Here is a 20,476-nt window from a genome sequence, read left to right on the forward strand (position 1 = left end):
TCTGGCAGGACCGGTCTCTTTTCGACTCGCTTCGACACTGGCACTGATAAATGGCGGAGACAATGGCGGAAACTTCGAAAAAGTATGATGAAAATTAAGCAGTGAACGGTAGGAGTCGACAAGGCCGGCGCTGGTGGTCGTGGACAGTCCACGCAACCCGTCTTCCCACATCCGCCCGATAGCGAAGAAACGGATGCGGAAGCATTCGGCGAATGGTGTACAGGTTTATCCATTTTCCGACCGATTTCATGCTGCCCGTCCGACTTAGGTATGGAGGAGTCTTTTACCCTGCGTTCGGGGTTGGTTGCGAATAGGGACTCGCCAGCAAAGGACTCGCGTGCAGCATTCAATGAATGCAGCATTAAAACAATTCACATCAGGATCGAATGGAATCGAATTTTTGGGGCAAGGAGAAGTTTCTGGAGCATAGTTTTTCCTCGTTGTCCGTTTTTCAAATCCACTTCTGCCTGCAACCATTGGCCACATTTCAAATGCTGATTTTGCTCCACGGACAGCGAAAACACACCCTGACACAACGGCGCGCTGTATCGCATTGAAGCTGTTTTGCGGTAAATGTTACCCATTCACTGCACAAGAAGCGCTGGACCAAAGCGCTACAGTGGGAAAATATTTCCCAAAACCTCCGTTGCGAATGCAGTTTGTGGTGGCGTGTGTTAGGTGGATCGGTTCGGAATGCGCTTATGGAGCGGACCGCGACCGTATGTTGGGTGTTGGGAGGTCCTCGTTTCCTGGCAATCGGGGCAGGTTAATCTGACATTTGAGCAGGAAGTGTGGAGTGGAATCTGCACCGCTAGTGAAGATGGGGATTTTCCCTTTCCATATGCAGTTGCAGCATGCATTAAACTCACCCACACACCCACACCCACACACCGGTTCTTGTGTGCTGTGTCCGTGTATGGCTCCGGAGTGGTATGGAGTGCTGGTGGAAGCTTTCTGATCGGATGCCAAAAATATTGTGCGCTTACCGACCACCTCCAGAAAGTTGTGCAATGAGCTGGAGCAAGAAAACGGATCGTGAGATGGTCCGGCAGCAAGCGGGAACGAGCGAGACGCGCCGACAGGACGCACTGGCAAGGAATTTAGAACAAACAGCAAAGCTTCACTTTGGCACACGAGCATGCTTTGGAGTGCTCGAATGTCAGCCCGGGTATGGACTTTAGTGATGCGGTATGTGAGTTAGTGAAAAGTTTCGAAGGTTTAAAGTGATCCTGTCGACCTACGGGAGTGGCGAGGAAGGGGAACGGGGAAGAATGTCTTGAGCATGATCGTTTTGGAGCGTAGGTCGTTGTTCTTTTTTTCCGGTCATCTTCGCTCCCGTCTGGCGGTCGTCTAGCGTGCGGTTGTGGTGGCCGCACATTGAAGAGCTCAATATTTGGCCTTTGGTAGGATCCTGGTGTATCCTTCTCTGCTCCGAACGGTGGTTGCTTTTTTGCCTCGGAACGAAACGTTTTCCTTTCTGAATCGTTTTCTAAATTCGGCTTTGGAAGCTCTTGGAGGCATGGGAAAAGCGAACCTTAACCTACCCGAATGGCCACCAGGATCGAGCCATTTTCTACGGAGCAACACCGATCCGGGGCTCCGTGTTTTTCCGGCGTGTTTGTTTATCGAGCGTACCGGTTGTGTGTGGTTGAGCGTTTGTTTTTTGTTCGGTTTCCGCAAAACGGCATCGAAATTGGTGATGCAATTTTGACGAGCGACCGCCCGATGGTTGACCGACTTTGGGTTTGAATATTTAAATCCCTGCCCTTCCCTGCTCCCGTTCGGTGGGTTTTTTTTTTTTTTTGGTACGGCAGCTTCCAGCGCTCATTCGTTGGATTGCTTTGTTGTAAGGCGAACCCATTGGAAGGAAGTTGTCTGCTGCATAATTCATGCAGTTAGTGAAATTTTAAAATTCCATTTAGAAATTTTTAGGACACCTGTTGGGGAATCGGTACAATCCCAGCGCTAGTTGGAATATGTTGGAAAATGTGCGCATTGTTTTTGACTTCCCAACTTCGACAGTTGATTTATGCACATACTAAGTGTTGTACTAACTTTTGTTTTATTTCTATTCGGCAGGTAAGCAGCACGCAATTGTCTTGTTTGTTTCGCATTCATCGTAGGTATGTAAGTATGATCAACTTTGGCTTAAATATGTACAATCTTTGCTAGCCATTCGTGGTTGCGTGAGCAAACATTAACATGAAATTGATTTATTTTTAGAATTGCTTTAGTGAGAACATGAAATTACCATCTTCGTACGAAACTTATAACACTCTTAATGAACTCTTCTGCTGTCAACTATACTTCCTTCAAGATGCTTACCGCGCTGAAAGGAGCATAAATCAGCGGAAAACGATAAGCTCGACGAACGTAGCGAAACGAACGTATGGTATTCTTGCATCGATCTAAAGTGGTGGCATGATACTGACACAAATCGAGGGAAAATGTGTTGCACATTCTGCTGACGTACTGTTGTGAAGAGCGGCGCGTGCTGAAGCTCACATTTGCTTCCGCGTATTTGTGTATTTCCCTATGCACCGCGCAAGATGCAGATAGGAAAAATGCAATTTGAAATGCATTATGTTTGTGAGTGTTGCTAGCCCTGGCGCTGTACGGGCAGGGATGAAACTAAGACGACCTTCTTAATCCACTCTCGTCCAAGGGAAACGATGAAAACGTCCTGCTCGCTTTGCTACGCTTTCGATGCGGAAAGTCACGTGCGCCACATTTTGCTACTGGTGATGTACGAAGACAGCAAACGGGCGTACCCAGTCTCGGAGCGTTTCCGACGGGAGGGGGCAGATGGAACCGACCACCGGTTGAATGTGTTGTGCACGCGATTCATCTTTCGCGAACGCAGGAAATTACGTTTTTATGAGGATTGATAGTGGCGCGCGCGGCCAGGCAACGAATTTCAAGCTCCGGAACAAATGCTTCCCCTACCCACCGGAAGGTTAGGCGTGGAGTAAAGATTGTCCGCCCCGGTTGGAATAAATCACCAATCATGCAACAGTCTGCGTCGGAAGCATTAGCTACGGTGGTAATGTCGTTATCGATGATGTTACGTCGGGCAACACTTGTGTTTCCTAGCGAACCCGGGCAAGAAGATATTAAGCTGGAAGGCCAATTTTTATTCTTAAACTAATGAAAACGGGGGGGACGGCTAACACCTTCGTTCGCCGTATTTCCATTTCCGCTAGCATGCTAATCAGTGCGATTCGATTATTCGACGCGAAGCCAATCAGGGATCCGGACTCGGAGCTAAAGTTTGAACAACACGCAAGAAAGCGAGGAGCGGATTGATTGGTTGTTTCCGGACGTAGCACCGGGTTGCGTAATAGGAAAAGTCCTTTGAGTGATGAATTTTTAATTCCTAATTGACAAGATGATGAAAAATTCGTACCCCGACGACGGCGTGTACCGTTCGCTTAATGTTTCGTTTTTAATCGACCTGTGGAATAATAATAATTTGCATTATTTAAGCATATTGTGCATATTGTAGCAGCTCCTTCCTATAATGACCCAAAAGCAGGGCCACCGTAGACGGTGCAGCCTGTCTTTTTTGTTTTGTTTGCCGCTCGTTGGTACGGGGCGGGGAAACACCAACCGGTAGCCAAGCAAGCGGAACAGAAAATCTAATGGAAATCGTCATGAATATATAACGAGGAAAATTGACTAAAATTTTAAGATCGTACGACTTGCCGGATCCCTGCCGGAGCGCATAACGAATTAGCTGCAGAGCAGGAAAAAAAAAAAAACGACCACGTTCTGTCCTTTCCGGTGCAATCGTTCACCTTTCATGTCGCTCCGTCACATGGTTCACATTCGTTTTATGTATTTATGTGCGATTTTTGAGCAAGTTTAAGCGAACCAGCCTCGGGGGAGATTTAATAACGATACTATGTGGTACGACAGCACGAGGGTGTGAGGTTTCGGGCGCACGAGACACGCTCGAAGGTCGGAAATTTACGTGTTGAGGTACGGTGTTTCGGTCGACCGTGTTTTACGCTCGATGTTGTACCCCATTTGGTCTAACGCGTGGCTAGTCAGGGTGAGTCCTCCCGCCCCTCAGGCAAGCGATACCGATAGTAGCGACACATCTTTCAAATGAGTGCTAGTCTCATATGTATATCCATTAAAATGTGGTACACTTTCAAAGTTTAATGAAGCACAGGGTGTCGTACCGGAAGCTATCGTGCTTTGCCAGCAATGCACATTATGCCTTGCTGTAGGCCACCGGGGAATTTGGAAAGCCAGAGTGTGCGGGTGCGGCTGTTAAAAGTGTCCAACAGGGAAAAAGGACTTTAGAATTTTGCCTGCTATCATCTTGTGATAGCACGGATTTCAGAATGAATGTGCCTTTCGGTACCTGTGGGCTCTACTGCAAAAGAAACCATCATTGGGCGTATATGTCACACAGGCGTTTGATTGCAGGCTCACTGGTGAGGAGTGTTTCTAGAAAATGAGATGCAGATGCAATTACTCGCCCAATGTCTTACTACCGCTCGCTCCGTTCAGCCAGACGAGCTCGGCTTTTCATCGATGTCTCTGTGACGCTTTTTTGTGGCCAATTTCCATTGGAAAAATCCAACCCCGGAGCTTTGATTCGTCGGATTGATTAATTTCATTAGTGATAGTCGGGTCGGTGTTGAATGACGCACACGGCACAACAATATTCAGTTCGTTATTGCTCATTTGGACCGCAGGCGGCTGGGCAAATGCTTGATGAATCGTACAGAATGATAGTGCGGTTAAACGCATTGCCGGCTGGGACACCACAGTTGTCAGTAATTGTCAAATAAAACCATGAGAAAAAAAGGCATGAACGAATCTCCGCTCCTGATGGTGGTACAGAGATACAAACGCTTAACAAAACGGTGCCATGTTAGCGTCATTGGAATTAATGAATCATTGCGAAGAATTTATTACCGAAAACATTCATTGTAAGTTCGTAAAATTACCCGGTAGAATATGTACATTGGCAAATGTTTTAAGAAACCCTGCATTTGCGATACAAAGCGAGATAGCATGACGAGTTCGATCGTAGCAACCTTGCTCTAGTGACAGGTGGATCAAAAGATGCTTTATCGCTCTCAATCGATAAAGTAATCCATACTTCGTCCGTGCAAACAGATGAGCGTTCTGTAGTATACTTTTAGGCTGCGTGTGATAAGCGAAGTAGTGAAGAGACTCGCGTTTTTTTTTTCTAATGCGTTACTTGATGAAACGTTTCCTTCCTTCCAATGAACTTCATTGCGCATGAGGATCAGCGAGTGTGTTTCCCGGAATGTTACCCTGAAATATTAATTTTAAAAGATGAATTGTAATTAACGATCAGGAAGGGATGAATATTCCACTAAACCCAACAGCATCACATACAATATGGTGTTCTGATCTTGCGCATCGAATTTCCTACTTCGTCGACACGTTCCGCGCAGTCAAATTGGACGCGCCAGGAGTGAATGGTCCTAATAGAGTAATTGGTATCAGTCCTTTCCTACCAGATGCCACTGCCATCTACAGGTCGGGCTCCTTTTCTTCGTTGTTTTTTTTTTATTTATTTACTACCAAAATAAACTTTTCTATTGCCAAAAATGAACTTTTCCAGTACAAGTAGTAACGCATTGGAGATCGTAAAGCGTAATTTTACCAGGTTATTTGTTTAAGCCATGATGAAGAGCACATATCCGGTAGAAATGTGTGCAAAAAATAGTACCATCGCACAATTGGGTTGTTTTTGCAATTGAGCACAATATGAACTATTATGCAGGGAAGTTCGTGTCTGGGAGGCTGGTTTTTGACGCATATAAAAAGGGGTGTGTGTTGCGAATTTCCTATTTCCTTTGCAGCAGTGAAGGTATCGAAATGAAGCAAACATTCGCTATAATTGTGGCACTTGTTGCCCTAACCGGGCACGTGTGCGTTGGACTTGGGGTTGGAGTCAGTTTACCTACGGTTTCTGTCGCACCGGTTACTGTGCCGTCGGTTACTGTGGGGCCTATCGCCGTGACTGTGGCACCTGTTACTGTTCCTCCGGTTACGGTTCCCACCATCGCTGTTACGGTTCCAGTGACAGTTCCATCAGTGACAATACCTGCCGTAACGCTTCCCGTCACAATTCCATCGATTGCTGTGACGGTACCAACTTTGGGAATCACCGTTCCAACGCTGGCCGTTACAGTTCCTACATTAGCAGTCACAGTGCCTACCCTCGCCGTGACAGTGCCTTCCGCAATTCCTATACTAGGAACAGTGGCTGGGTTGTTGACCACAACAACGACTGCAGCCCCAACAACAACGACTACGAAGGCGTCTGCCAGTACTGTGGTCTTCAATATCGGTGGCAGTGAGTATTGATTTGATGGAACTGGATTGGTCTAGAGAAATCTGAATCGTCTATAACATTGTGCGTTTACATTGCAGGCATTCTAACAGTCGCTGCTTCTGATGTAGCCACAATTCAGGCTATAGTTCAAGCTCTGCAAGCCACTGCAACAACAACTACCGTTGCTGCAACAACTACGACAACGGTTAGCCCAACAACAACGACTACTGCTGCGGCCACTACAACTACTACCGCTGCTGCCACGACAACGACCGCTGCTGCAACAACAACCACTACAACAACTGCTGCCGCAGCAGCAACAACAACGACAACCACAGCAGCACCTACCACAACTGCTGCCGCTTCCATTTCGATATCCATTACGATTAATTACAATGGGTCGTCCGTAATAATCGTAGCCAACAATAGTTCACTGCTGACATTGCTTACTCAGCTGTTGAATCAACTATCCACGACAACAAGTGTTGCAACATCGACGACGACTACTGCTGCGTCGACTACTACAACTGGTACTACAACCGGACGTCCGGGTGGTTGCCATAGGCATCATCATAGCCACGAGCACTTCGGTTTAGGTTTTGGTGGAAGAATCGGTATCGGTGGACCAGGTGGTATTCTTGGTATAGGCGGAGGAATTCGTATTGGTAGACCACCGATCGCACCGATCGCACCGATAGTTGCACCCGCTCCGATAGTTCCGTTTGCTCCGGTTGGACTCGTTGCCAGACCGGTGCTGACCGCTGCCGGCCAAATTGTAAATGGAATAGGAGCAGGTATTGGCAATATAGTAGGAGGCGTTGCAAATGCTGCCGCCGGTGTCTTGCGAGGTGTAGGTGCGGGACTTTCCGCAGGAGTAGGATTGAATGGTGGTGCTGGCATAGGTGGAGGCATTGCTCTGGGCATCAGAGGCAATGCGGCGTTGATGGGCTGAACAATCTGAATGAAAAACAAACCTGCAATAAACAGTAACCCGTGACTACGAATCATTATGAATTGGCCATTAGGCAGACACTTAACGAATGATCTTGTATCCGAAGCGAGAAATGTTCGTTTGACATTCAGCATCTTTCAGTGTCGAAGTAATTTTTAGTAAATAGTCTCATTTATGCCCAGTAGTCTCAAGGAACAAGATGTGTATTGATTGTTGGGTGTGTTTGTTTTAAATATTGCTAACGATCGTTTCGCAAACAATTCTGAATGACGTAAATTGCGAATGGTCGAATGTTTGTGTGCTCGGTCGATGTCCCATTAAGTACATAAATCCCACACATCACTAATGAAACGAAGTGTTTCTAGTCAGTTTTGTTGTTCTAAATGATACAAACGTGTTTCTTTATTACGACTTTATTTACCACACCACCGTCCTGTCGGTAGTGTTTTGATCAAACGGTAAACAGCTCTGCAACGGGTTCAAAGAAATGGGTGCAATGTGTCACCCGTGTACCACAAGTTGTGGAGATGGCATTCTACTAGACCGCGCCCCCACATAAAGTTTTATTCAAACAGAAGAAATGTTGATGTATTGCATTATTTTCTTTGTGTTGTACAGTATGTGCGGATGGTTTAGGAAAAAAACATTTGCTACCTTAGCATAATGTCGATTTTTATAACAACCGTAAAGGTGTATCTAATAAAGAGAGCTAGCCCTTCGAGTGTCAAAGAGATTAATTGTAATATATCGCGTCCTTCGGCAAGCTGAGTTCGCAAAGTTTCAGAGAAAGTGTTCTCGAAAGTGTGCCTGAGTTAAACAAAGCTATAGATTGTAATTTGAGTTAGTATGTTTGTCCGATCGATGCCAACACAAAAAATGCCTTACAATTGAAGATCAATGTTATTTCGTTCAATATACCAAGGTCGATAAATAATCAGTTCTTTTGAATAATCTACCAGAAGCTTCTGTTTAACATTGATGTGTGAAAGTGTTGTGTGTTTTGTATATTTTGGCAAACGTATAGCCTTTTGGTGTTTTTTTTTTTTTTGCAAATTCCCTATATAAAGCAGATGGATGATAGTTCGATTGTAGCATTCATTATCTTGTGCCACACTTGAAGAGAGAATGAAGAAAAGCCTTTTGTTGACGTTTACTTTGGCAGCATGTCTGCTAATCAGTCAAGTGCAGGCTCAAGCTACTGTGGCTATAAATGTTGGAGGAAGTAAGTATAGAAGTTTAGAGCATTAGAAATATGCGAGTATGAATAGTTGATGTACTAACGATTGTGAATCTTGTCAAATAGGTACAATCACTGTCGCGTCAAGCGATATTAACACAATTTTGGCAATAGTGGCAGCACTGCAGACAACAACCACCACCGTCGCAGGTGCAACCACGACAACCGTTGCAGCCACGACAACTGTTGCACCAACCACGACAACCGTTGCTCCAACCACTACAACAACTGTTGCACCAACCACTACAACAACGGCTGCACCAACGACGACGACAACTACAGCAGCACCAACAACAACAACCACTGCTGCCCCAACAACGACGACTACTACGGCTGCCCCAACAACGACGACTACTACAGCAGCGCCAACAACTACTACAACTACAGCAGCACCAACAACTACAACTACGGCTGCTCCAACTACGACCACAACCACGGTTGCGGCAACGACTACTACAACTGTAGCTGCAACTACTACGACAGTGGCTCCTATTACCGTAACTGTCACCGTCAACGGAGCTACTGTTTCTGTATCATCTACCAATAATTCTTTGGTGAATGTAGTGCTTCAACTTATCTCGAGTTTGACAGCAACGACTACTACGACCGCAGCCCCAACGACTACCACCACGGCGGCAACTACTACGACTACTGCTGCAGCAACGACCGCAGCTACTACGACGACTGTCGCTGCAACGACAACTACCACTGCTGCTCCAACAACCACAACGACTACTGCAGCCACTACTACGACCACTACTACGGTAGCTCCAACCACCACGACCACTACCGTTGCGCCGACCACAAGCACAACGACTACCGCTGCAACAACAACCACTACCAGGCGAACGTGCGGTACACATTTGGGAGGAGGTATCGGTATTGTAGGTGGGCTCGGTCCGCTCGGCTTTGGATTGGGCGTTCGAGGTGGAATTGGCGGCTTTGGAGCACCACAAGTCGGAGGATTCGGAATCCTGCCAGCTGTTGGCAACGTTGCCCGCACCCTTGTTGGCACTGGCTTGAACGTGGTTGGATCTGCAGCTAATTTAGCTGGAAATGTAGTTGGTGCGGTTGGTAACGTAGCGGGCGGGTTGCTGGGTGGATTGAGCAATGCTGCCACTGGAATCAGCAGTGGTTTGAATGCAGGATTGAATACGGGATTAAACGCTGGATTAAGCGCAGGATTGAACACAGGATTAGGATTAAACACGGGGGTGAGCGCTGGTTTAAGCGCCAGAGTTGGAGGTGGTTTCGGTGGACATCATCATGGAGGCCGCTTTGGAGGAAGCTTTGGTGGAGGGATCCGCGCCGGTCTAATGGGTTAAGCGGTGTTAACAGAATGTATATCAATGCAAGTAAATAATATGCTCAGTTGAAAAATAAAGAATCCATGCAACAAACATGAACGCGTTTTAAACATTTATTTCACAATGTTCGTACAACCTGACGTTGATTGTCTGATCTAAAAATCTAAGGCATTATAGAATTTATTGCTACATTACACACACTGAAAACTATTTACTAAATATTGAAATATACATTTTTTCTAGTAATGTTAACATCTTAGTAGTTTGTAACCTCCTGTAAACAATCGAGTAGATAATGGTTTTTTTTCCAACGAGTTCAAAACTCGTAAGCGATTGATACTTTTTTCGTAACTTTTTCAATAGTTCTAGAATGTTCTTAGCAAAAAAAAAGCTTAAATATCAAACTTGTTTTGAATGGCATATTGTCGATTTCCTATCGAAGAATGAGTCTTTTGTGTCTATCAATCGAACTTTGAACGGTTGAAAGCGCCTCAAAACTAATATAATAGGCATTGACGTGATCGTTTTGTCAATGTATTTTGTTACTGTTTCCTCTATAATGACCTTTCATTCATTGGTAAAACTGGTTCATTTGTTGGTTCGTGTAAAAAGTAGTACAATGAATACTGTTATGCTTGAAATACATCTGCAGACGAGACGGTGGCATCAACACGTGCTTTATAGCTGATTTGAGTGCGCATATGTTCTGAACTAGATGTATATAAAGAGGTTCTCGGTCCTTCAGCCTTTAGAACCTATCCTTCGATAGCTGCCGTGTAGTCTACAAAATGAAGAACTATTTGGCTTCTCTGGTGCTCGCCGTGTGTCTGCTCACCGGCCCTGTCGCCAGTCAAACGGTATCTATCAATATTGGGGGAAGTAAGTGCTACAAAGAAAAGTGTTGAAGAGTGAATTCGGGTTTTGGAAATTAACTCCTTTTTTCTACTGGCATTATCGCAGCTATTATCACTTTAGCGTCGTCCGATCTAGCGACGATATTAGCCATTGTAGCTTCGTTGCAAGGAACAACAACAACTGTTGCTGTTACCACAACAACCGCTGCAACTACAACTATAGCTACAACAGCCGCAACTACAACCGCAGCAACAACCGCAGCAACTACAACTGCAGCTACAACAGCAGCGACTACAACCGCAGCTACAACAGCTGCAACTACCGCGGCTACTACTGCAACTGCCGCTACAACAGCTGCAACTACTGCTGCTACGACAGCTGCTACTACGACAGCAGCTACTACTGCTGCCACAACTGCTGCTACTACTGCGGCCACAACAACCACAGCAGCAGCTACTACTGCCGCGACGACCGCAGCCACAACTGCTGCTACGACAGCAGCCACAACAACCACAGCAGCAGCTACTACTGCCGCGACGACCGCAGCCACAACTGCTGCTACGACAGCAGCCACAACAACCACAGCAGCAGCTACTACTGCCGCTACGACCGCAGCCACAACTGCTGCTACGACTGCAGCCACAACAACCACAGCAGCAGCAACTACTGCCGCGACCACCGCAGCCACAACTGCTGCAACTACTGCCGCCACAACAACCACAGCAGCAGCTACTACTGCCGCGACCACTGCAGCCACAACTGCTGCTACGACTGCAGCCACAACAACCACAGTAGCAGCTACTACTGCAGCGACGACCGCAGCCACAACTGCTGCTACGACAGCAGCCACAACCACCGCAGTAGCAGCTACTACTGCAGCGACGACCGCAGCCACAACTGCTGCTACGACAGTAGCCACAACAACCACATTAGCAGCTACTACTGCCGCGACGACCGCAGCCACAACTGCTGCTACGACAGCAGCCACAACAACCACAGTAGCAGCTACTACTGCCGCGACGACTGCCGCCACAACAACCACAGCAGCAGCAGCTACTACTGCCGCGACGACCGCAGCCACAACTGCAGCTACTACTGCAGCCACAACAACCACAGCAGCAGCAACTACTGCCGCGACGACCGCAGCCACAACAACCACAGTAGCAGCAACTACAGCTGCACCGACTACGACCACTGTTGCTGCTACCACAACTACAACCAGTGCTCCGACTACCACTACCGTTGCTACAACGACTACAACGGCGCCAAGTGTCACTGTTACACTTAATGTTAATGGAAATGCCATTACTATTGTGGGATCTAGTTCCGCTCTAGTGAATTTAATAACACAAATTTTGGCTAGTTTGACCAGTACAACGACTACTGTTGCACCGACTACCACTACTACTACGGTTGCACCGACTACTACTACAACTACGGTTGCGCCGACCACCACCACCACTACGGTCGCACCGACTACGACGACGACTACGGTTGCACCGACTACCACTACGGTTGCACCGACTACCACAACGGTCGCACCGACTACCACTACAACGGCGCCAAGTTTCACTGTTACTCTTAATGTTAATGGAAATATCGTTACGATTGTGGGATCTAGTTCCGCTTTAGTGAATTTGTTAACACAAATTTTGGCTAGTTTGACCAGTACAACGACTACTGTTGCACCGACTACTACTACAACTACGGCTGCACCGACTACTACGACGACTACTGTTGCTCCGACTACCACCACCACAAAGGTCGCGACTACTACGACTACCACTATTGCTCCTAAAACTACGACACGCGCTTGTGGTGCTGGTCTAGGAATTGGAGGTGGAATCAACATTGGAGGACTTGGAGGAATTGGTGGAAGCATTGGTATTGGAGCAGGACTTGGTGGTATCGGGCTCGGAGCAGGTCTTAACGTAGGAGCTGGTTTGGGAGGAATTGGCGCTGGATTTGGGGCAGGTATTAATCTTGGTAGCAAAATCGGAACCGTTGGTACAGGACTCAACGTAGGCACGGGACTCAACGTAGGCACGGGACTCAATGTAGGCACGGGACTCAACGTAGGCACGGGACTCAATATTGGTACTGGTATACGTCCTATTGGATCATTGCTGGGCACAGGATTGAACTTAGCCGGTAATGTGATTAATACGGCTGGTAATGTGGCCGGTACAGCGATTAATACAGCTGGTAATTTAGCTGGTACTGCTATCAATACAGCTGGTAATTTGGCTGGCACTGCGCTAAACACGGCTGGTACTGCTGTTCGAGGAGTAGTCGGGGCCGCTACCAATGTGCTCGGTGCGGCCACAAACGTGGTTGGTAATGTAGCTGGCGGACTTTTGGGAGGGTTAACCAACGGTCTTCAGGCTGCTTCCAATGTAGGCACCAAGCTGAATGTCGGTGGAAGTGTGTCCGCCAGTGGTGGACTCCTGGGAGGCCTTTCCGGCGGACTTACAGGACGTCTTGGGTTCGGATTTGCTGGATAAGAAGTTGTGACTATCAACAATCAAATAATTCTTGACTGATCTTTTGACTTTTTTCTACCTGTTAAACATGCAATAAAAGCTGATCTATTTGACCAAACGATACGACCAAACCAAGATTTCTTCGTTTGAACAAGTTTAGGTAAAAACAATACGAAATTTGTATTTCGATATGTAAATATCGATCATGCAAGACCATAGAACCAGTTTGGTTCAACTTCATTCAATATGGCATTTGCTTAATGAGATGTCATCTCAGATAGTTTTTATCATAGCTTCCGATCTTCAACTGCTATCCAACCGCGGCGAAGTTGGTTGTGATGCAATACGTCACCAGGTGTCCCTTGCTTAGCAAGAAACCGTGGCAATATGGATGGCACTTGGTGTTTTACATCTGTTTGTGTTCCACCCTCCATTACAACGGTTCGGTTTTTCAAGTTTTCGAACAAGCCATGCGATGAGATGAGGCTGCGTTTGTATGGCTAGCTGCCATCAATTCCAATCAAACATTATTTTGTAAGTCATCCGAACCGCAACTTGAGACAGGTTTGTTGGATCACCTCGTTGCCGTCGGGTTGCGGCTAATTGCTATCGTAGTAAATTATTCAACTAATCATTGTCTTCGATTTCGTAAATCAAACTGACCGATGTGGGAATGAGATTTAATACATTAATATCCCCATGATCAACGTGTTTATACAATTAATTTAAAAAAGTCTTAACATTGAGCGTGGAATACAATGTGAAAGAGAGCATAAATCTTTTTTTTATGATACTATTTGTTAGCTATTTATCTCAGGTATTCGGCGAAAAAGATTCTGTAAAACATTGTGATATCTTCACTACTGCCTACTGCCCCACAAGTTACGGTGCCATCCTCTTTGGCTTTCCCTAATCCCATCATAATTTTGGCTGATCCCTGTCAAAAAGGAAACTGTTTTGGCTTGGTGCTGGAGCGCGGGCCCAATAGGACGCTTCTGGAAGCGACTTTACAAGCTTTCACTCCGCCTGGATTCCACTGCTGCAGCATTAATACCTGTCCCGTGCGGGTACCGTAACGTCGGTCTCCTCCCGACGTCGGTCCCAAAAAGTGTCGGTGGGCATCCAAACCCTTTTTTTAATCTTTCCAATTTATCACCCCTTTTGTTTTCCAGCAAACGGGCGAACGTTTTATTGAATTAGATGGGAATGGACAAAGATTCGGCAAAAAAAGAAACAAAAAATAAATCGCCAAAAACCTCGGTGTGTTGTAGTCGCTAAAAGGTGGCACAGCGGGTCAAAGTGAAACGGTGGAAGTGTGTTTTATATTTTTGTTGCTGTTAGTTTCCGGCCGGGAGGATTGTTTCAGCTTTTGCTGGAATAATGTTGAGGCAAAAGTTGATCAATGGTGACAGTGCTGCCCGCTTGACAACACTTTTGCTCAATGATGTTAGTCAAGTTGGCGTAAAAATATGTCTTGATTTGGAGCCTTTCCGTGCTGTACGGAAAGTCGACGAAGCAGAAAACTACTCGCGCTTATACCGTGGAAGTTATGTAGGTAAGATAAGAATCGTTGTTTACTGCAAAAAAACATGCTTATTGTGCGCTTCTGCGTGGCAATATGTTTCCCTGAGCTTCGGTATGTTGGTGTCCAACTCGAATCCACTTGAACCACCATTAAGCACGTTTTATCCACTGTTAGCGCGAGCTTTGGTTGGGAGAGAAAGTCTTACAAATAATGAAGCACTGCTGAAAGCCCCGGTGGGCGGTGCCTCCGGTGAGCCCTTCTCTCGTCGACGCTGCATTTTGCTGCAGGTGCATCGGAGTGATAGAGCGAGAAATAAACGGTTCACCAATTGCTGGGAAGCTGCCCCCGCCACGGTGGAACACGTTTTACGTTGCATTTCCTTTGTTGCGGAAGTCCACCGCTTTCCGGTTGCATATAATTCGTCCACACCCGTCCGGTATGTAATTAGCAGAAACAAGACAAAGTTTCGCCGTAGACGAGTCGAAAACTTGCGCACGCCAAACTATAACCTTACTGCCACTCCGGCACAAAAGCAAAGCGCTGATGCCGAGCGCATCCTTTAGCTCTTATTTGTCTCGTTGAACATCGTCTCGCTGGTCGGGAGACAACCGAGGCGCGAATAATGAAGAATAATTAGACTTTCGAGCTAGCAAACGAGTTCCGCGGAGCGCTGTTTTAAACTAATCATAATTGAATCAATTTCATCGTGGCACCGCGCGGAACGCTCCAGCTCCAAGGGGTGGCCGTTCGGTGGAGCAAACAACCAGCCAGCAGCGCCTGATGCTGTCGGTTTAGTGTCTGGCGGAATTGTCTTTCTTTGCGCGCGAAAAACCGCGTCCAATTTTCGTTGCTATCGATGGATGTCGAGATAGATGTCGGTGACTCAAACCTGGATGATATGGAATTCGTCGAAGCGGAACATCGTCATACGGTGGGATAAGTTTGCGTGCGATACACATCTGGTTAACATACGTGCTTGGGCAAGCGCTTAGATCATTGCCGGAGCGACACTGCATCGGGGTCAAGTTCAATTAGCCAGCAGAGCCTGTGACGAACGTCGTCCACAACTGTCTGTGGTTGTCGTGTAAGATATGACGTTCTAGTAGTTTTCACGTGTCCATTGGCTAACTATAGTCCCGTTGAAATGGTTGCAAAATCGGAATATCTTCAAAGGTTCAATGAAACTCTAAACATACCTTCGCTCGTCCATTCGCCCATTCTTCGCTACATGTTGTGTGTGTGGCGTGGTTGAGTCGTCTGTTTTGCGAACACACATATGAATGTTTGTTTTTAATTTCGTCACTTTCCGGACAGAAACGCGGAAGGGAGCGAGGGAAACAAATCTTCGATACTGCATCTTCTAATCGTAGGAGCCATCGGGTTGCGTTCTCCAACGATAGCACCGGTACGGCTGGTGCTGGACGGCATGGCATGGAATTCAATCTCACGTCACTTTCCGATCCGAATCCCTTTTTTTTTGTTGCCTAAGCCAAAGTGTGCTGGTTCGATTTACATTCCATTAATCAAACCGTAAGGATCGATCGGAAGCGGTAACGATGTGTTCGACCGTCCATCCGTCCGGCCAGTGGAAGTGAATGCCAGTACACAAGGGCCGGATATACACCGGAGTGACACGACGTCGTCGCGCGTACGGTTGAAATTATCAACGGTCGAATGGTGCCACGGAAGCGGGTGGACCGCCCTAGCAAGGCATGGATTATGCTGAAAAGATTCAAAATCGATTTATTTTGTTGCTTGTTAAACAGATTGTTTCAGCATCGGGTTGTGCCCTACCGGCGTACCGTCTTGCAAGGGGGGAAATGCGCGTGCTGGAAGTACGGAACTCGATAAGAAGTCTTCCGTCGGGTGTTTAGTGTTTGTTACTTGACACTTTCGGCATGGCAAGATGAAAGAAAAGTGTTCGATTTTCTCGCCTTTTGTTGTTGTCCCGGCTTCCTGTGCCCCGTTGCTTCGCTTGTGCTGAAACGAATTCGCACCGCACGATGTTATTCTGTTCTATGGAGATATACTTTTTTTTTCTTCAACGCTTCACATCAAACGAATGCAACAACCCGCTTCCGCTCCCCGGCTGGGCGGAACAGCTCTTGGTGATGTAAACCATTTGCATAGGGATTTGGGTGGGTTTTGGGAATTTGGGCGGGGAAATGGGATCAGGAAATGCTAAGCTGATAATATGGGCGGTGGAAAACCGAAAGTATTATGCAACGGCTATGCTAACGAACTTTAAGCTGTTTACATTAACGCGCAATCAGGTAGAGAAGTCACCGTCAACAAAAAAAAAAATGGGAAGCCATCGTTACTGAAAAAAAAAACCATTAATCTTCTTAATTCTGTCTGGCGGAGTTCTCGCTCATATAATTCATTAGCATTAGGCTTCACGAATGGAGCAATTTTTAAAGTGGTTGGTTGTTTCCGTTTGTTTAGTGTCGTGTTGTGCCTGTGGACATTAATGTTAGAATAGTTTAAATGAGATAGTTTTTTTTCAGATTTTAAAATAAAAAAGAGTCAAATGCCACAACGAATTCACTATTTCAATGTTGTCTTGATCCGACATCTGATCGTTTTGTTGTGTATTGGTTGATCATGCTCGGTTCATCAGCATCTGGTGATTCACAACACGTGGAAATGTAAAATGAGAAGGAAATAAACCGCTTTGCACAGTGTAAACATCGCGTCTATTGAGACCTCATGTTTGATCAACAAAGCAGACAAATTGGTCAAACGTGTGATCATGAAGAACGTCAAATGCCGAAGATGCATCCCAGTTTGTTTAGACTGAGTTGTACACCGTTCAGCAGGTTTGTGGTACTGTGGATGTCCATCGATGGTGTACGCAACCCATGCGCTTGTTTGAAATTGGATGTTTTACTTCCGATAAAGAAGTCCAGATATTTCAACGTTGGACCAGTGGCAAGGAAAACTACAAATCAAATCGTTTGTCTAGATAACGATCAGACATCCATATAGACATTGGTATGTCAGTTCCGATTACGAGCTGACGGCAGTAGCTCTGGAGGAAGTATCACTGGAGGAATATGTTCCTGTGGAAATATGGTTGCATGCTTGTTCGGTGTCAAATTCACCGCATCGACAATCGGATGTAGTGACAGCAGAGGTTGCAGAGGAACACATTCTACTAACCTATCGTTGTAACCGTTTCTTTCAACTTACTAACTTGAAACTTTTTCTCTTTCTCCCGTTTCAGGTATGGCTCGACCCATCGAATCCTTCGGAGGAGAATTTACCATGAACATGGAACACTTTGAAGTAAACCCCGTTCGCTTCTTGTTTTGTGGCATGACAGGCGATCATGTTTCATAAATCGTATACATGATTAATTATGTTGAAATTCCTAACGAAATTAATAGCAAAGTTGGGGTGGGCTGCGGCGATGGCTCCATCAATAAATACGCTACAACCTCGGATACGTAGCATCTTCACCATTGGATCAGTTACGAAGAAAAGCCCACAAGATCTTTTACTTCTCTCGTTAGTTTAATTGACTCCTTCGAGAAGGAGAACGGGTGAGGCACACATAAGCATCATTATGGGCATTAGGACGGTTACGGAGCAGAAGCTATCCCTTAAGCCGGGGGCGGTGGGTGAGAAACTCCATTAAAAAGTTTTATTATTTGCTAACACACATACATACATGTGGACACACACACACACACACACCACGATCCCGCAACCACGTGCGCATACGGCACAGGCAAAGATACGGAGATACAGCTCGGGTTTGTCGACGTAATTTCTTGCAAACTGGGAAAGCGTGGGCTCATCATTAGTTTCGGGCAATTTATTTATTTAACCAACTTGTGGAAGTGATTAAAAAAAATCACCCCCTAGCGCTTGGATTAAAGCAGAGCACGCCTTTTCAATATGTAGGCTAAGCAAGGTTTGGTCGTTTATCGGAGATTAGCTACCTTCTGGTGTGCCTTGCTGAGTTCATCGCCATGCTTGAACCATGCCACTGTCAGTAACCTGGGCAGACGGTGGAACTTGTACTGGATTTAAAATGTTCTGTCCCCAGGATGCTTGCACGTGTGCAACAACTGTGCGACTGTTGCAGAATATTGAAGCGGTGACCCTCTGGTGCGATAGTGAAACGTCAGGGATTTACAATGGGGACGATAAAGTTTAACCAGACAAAGGCTTATTAAAAATTTACGGACACGTTTATGTCATCCTTTGACTTTGACTTTGCTTCACGTTGTAGTCCAGCGTTTGCAACACGGGAGGATTGCAAAGAAGCTACGCTGGCAACGGAACATGACGATCTGTCCCGGTGGCAGTAAAGCCTGCCGTGTGTTTCTGTCCAACCAACGGACTGTCCACCGAGAATTCACCACCCCATTTACCCTGGAGAATTCCCTTCCTCTCCGCGTCCAAAAGGGTTCTTCGCCTTACCCTGTCCGGCGTGCGGATCACGACCGGAGGCGAAAGTGCGATGGACCAAGTGGCTGTGGTATTAAATTTTGTGCTTATTTGTTCTAAGCATTATTGCCCACCCGCACACCACCACACCCGCCTATTTGCGTCCACTAGCCGAATGTTGATCTTCGTCCTTCGGCAACATCTTCGTCCTAGTTTTCGATGGGGCCGCCCATTCTATGCCTTTGCGGTCGACCCGTTTATGGTGGGTTATATTACCGGGTGAAATAAATAAAGCACCGATGGGGGAAGGCTGTGGTTGTGCGGATCTGGCGAAGGGAAGGATTGTGCAAGCTCATTTCCTTTGAAGAGCCATCAACCCGATAATATTCCCTCTACACGTTGACGGTCCCGCTGAATGGCAGTTTTTGTCGAGGTGAAAACCAGAAAACCAGAAGTGCAGCAGTATCTCCAAGTGGCACTGTGAGCTGCTGTGAGTGAAAGCGTACGACGGGGAAAGCGATGAAAGATACGAAGCAGCAGCAGCGGATAACGCGCGGGGCTGTCTTGTTGGTTTGTGCTGTCCAGGGGAATACGGTTCATCTCGGTGGAATAGGAAAATTGAATTGAATCCTCATGCTCAGTCTGTTGGACATTGTCCCATTGTCTTTGGGAAGGGGGTAGGATTATGCTGCAAGCACAGGGGATTCCGGCTGTGCCCTGGACAGGACCCGGGTCCAGAGCGAGTATTGAAAAACTGCAGACCGAATAAGTGTGGTGTATCGTATCGTAATAAGGGAATTCTCTTACGGAACCAAATACATCTCCGCCTTTGTACGAACGTCAGGAACGGTAAAAGGTGTCCAAAATTGTGTGGGCATGTAATGAATGGTAAACATATTATCGTGCAAATTATAATCGGTCTCGAAAGGCGCTTCCAAAGATCACACAGGAATCACCCTGTGTTTTGACACTTGGCGCTAAAGGGTGATTAGACTGGTTGTAGTACAGAATAACCACAGCCTAACAGGAAAGCACACCAAATGTTCTGCCCAGAATGCGGTACGAACCTGATTTTGGTCAGCCCGGCTTTGCAGGTCCGGCAATGAGATGCCAAACAGTGTGTGCCGGAGATGCATTGATGCATGTTGCAGCGGCAGAAACATACACGATGTGTGCATGTTTGGCGTAGAACAATATACCACCGGCGTCGTGGCACACATGCTCCGTTCGTTGAACCTCGTCCTTTCCCATTATGTAGCCTTAATGCCAGAAGTTGTTCGTCACTCGTCTAGTCGTTCGCTTGACTGAACTTTGGCCGAAGAAAAAGAGGGGGAGGGGGGGGGGGGGGGCGGTTCACCTCTGGAAAGCTCGGCCCTGCTTACCGGGTAGCT

General features: G+C 46.6%; 3 protein-coding genes across 3 annotated transcripts; all 3 read left to right on the forward strand.

The window, feature by feature from the left end:
- Nucleotides 1–5,868: 5,868 nt before the first annotated feature.
- On the forward strand, nucleotides 5,869–7,280 carry LOC128709183 (uncharacterized PPE family protein PPE24-like). Its single transcript, XM_053804167.1, has 2 exons — nucleotides 5,869–6,349; nucleotides 6,427–7,280. The coding sequence occupies exons 1-2, from the start codon at nucleotides 5,869–5,871 to the stop codon at nucleotides 7,278–7,280; spliced, it is 1,335 nt and encodes a 444-aa protein (XP_053660142.1).
- A 663-nt stretch (nucleotides 7,281–7,943) lies between these two features.
- Nucleotides 7,944–9,842, forward strand: LOC128710078 (uncharacterized). Its single transcript, XM_053805118.1, has 4 exons — nucleotides 7,944–7,964; nucleotides 8,373–8,502; nucleotides 8,584–9,651; nucleotides 9,718–9,842. The coding sequence occupies exons 1-4, from the start codon at nucleotides 7,944–7,946 to the stop codon at nucleotides 9,840–9,842; spliced, it is 1,344 nt and encodes a 447-aa protein (XP_053661093.1).
- Nucleotides 9,843–10,612: 770 nt separating this feature from the next.
- On the forward strand, nucleotides 10,613–13,183 carry LOC128710080 (mucin-5AC-like). Its single transcript, XM_053805120.1, has 4 exons — nucleotides 10,613–10,703; nucleotides 10,785–11,192; nucleotides 11,757–12,240; nucleotides 12,349–13,183. The coding sequence occupies exons 1-4, from the start codon at nucleotides 10,613–10,615 to the stop codon at nucleotides 13,181–13,183; spliced, it is 1,818 nt and encodes a 605-aa protein (XP_053661095.1).
- The last annotated feature ends 7,293 nt before the right edge of the window (nucleotides 13,184–20,476 follow it).

This window comes from Anopheles marshallii, chromosome 2 (genome assembly GCF_943734725.1).
Source record: "Anopheles marshallii chromosome 2, idAnoMarsDA_429_01, whole genome shotgun sequence".
Taxonomy (NCBI): domain Eukaryota; kingdom Metazoa; phylum Arthropoda; class Insecta; order Diptera; family Culicidae; genus Anopheles; species Anopheles marshallii.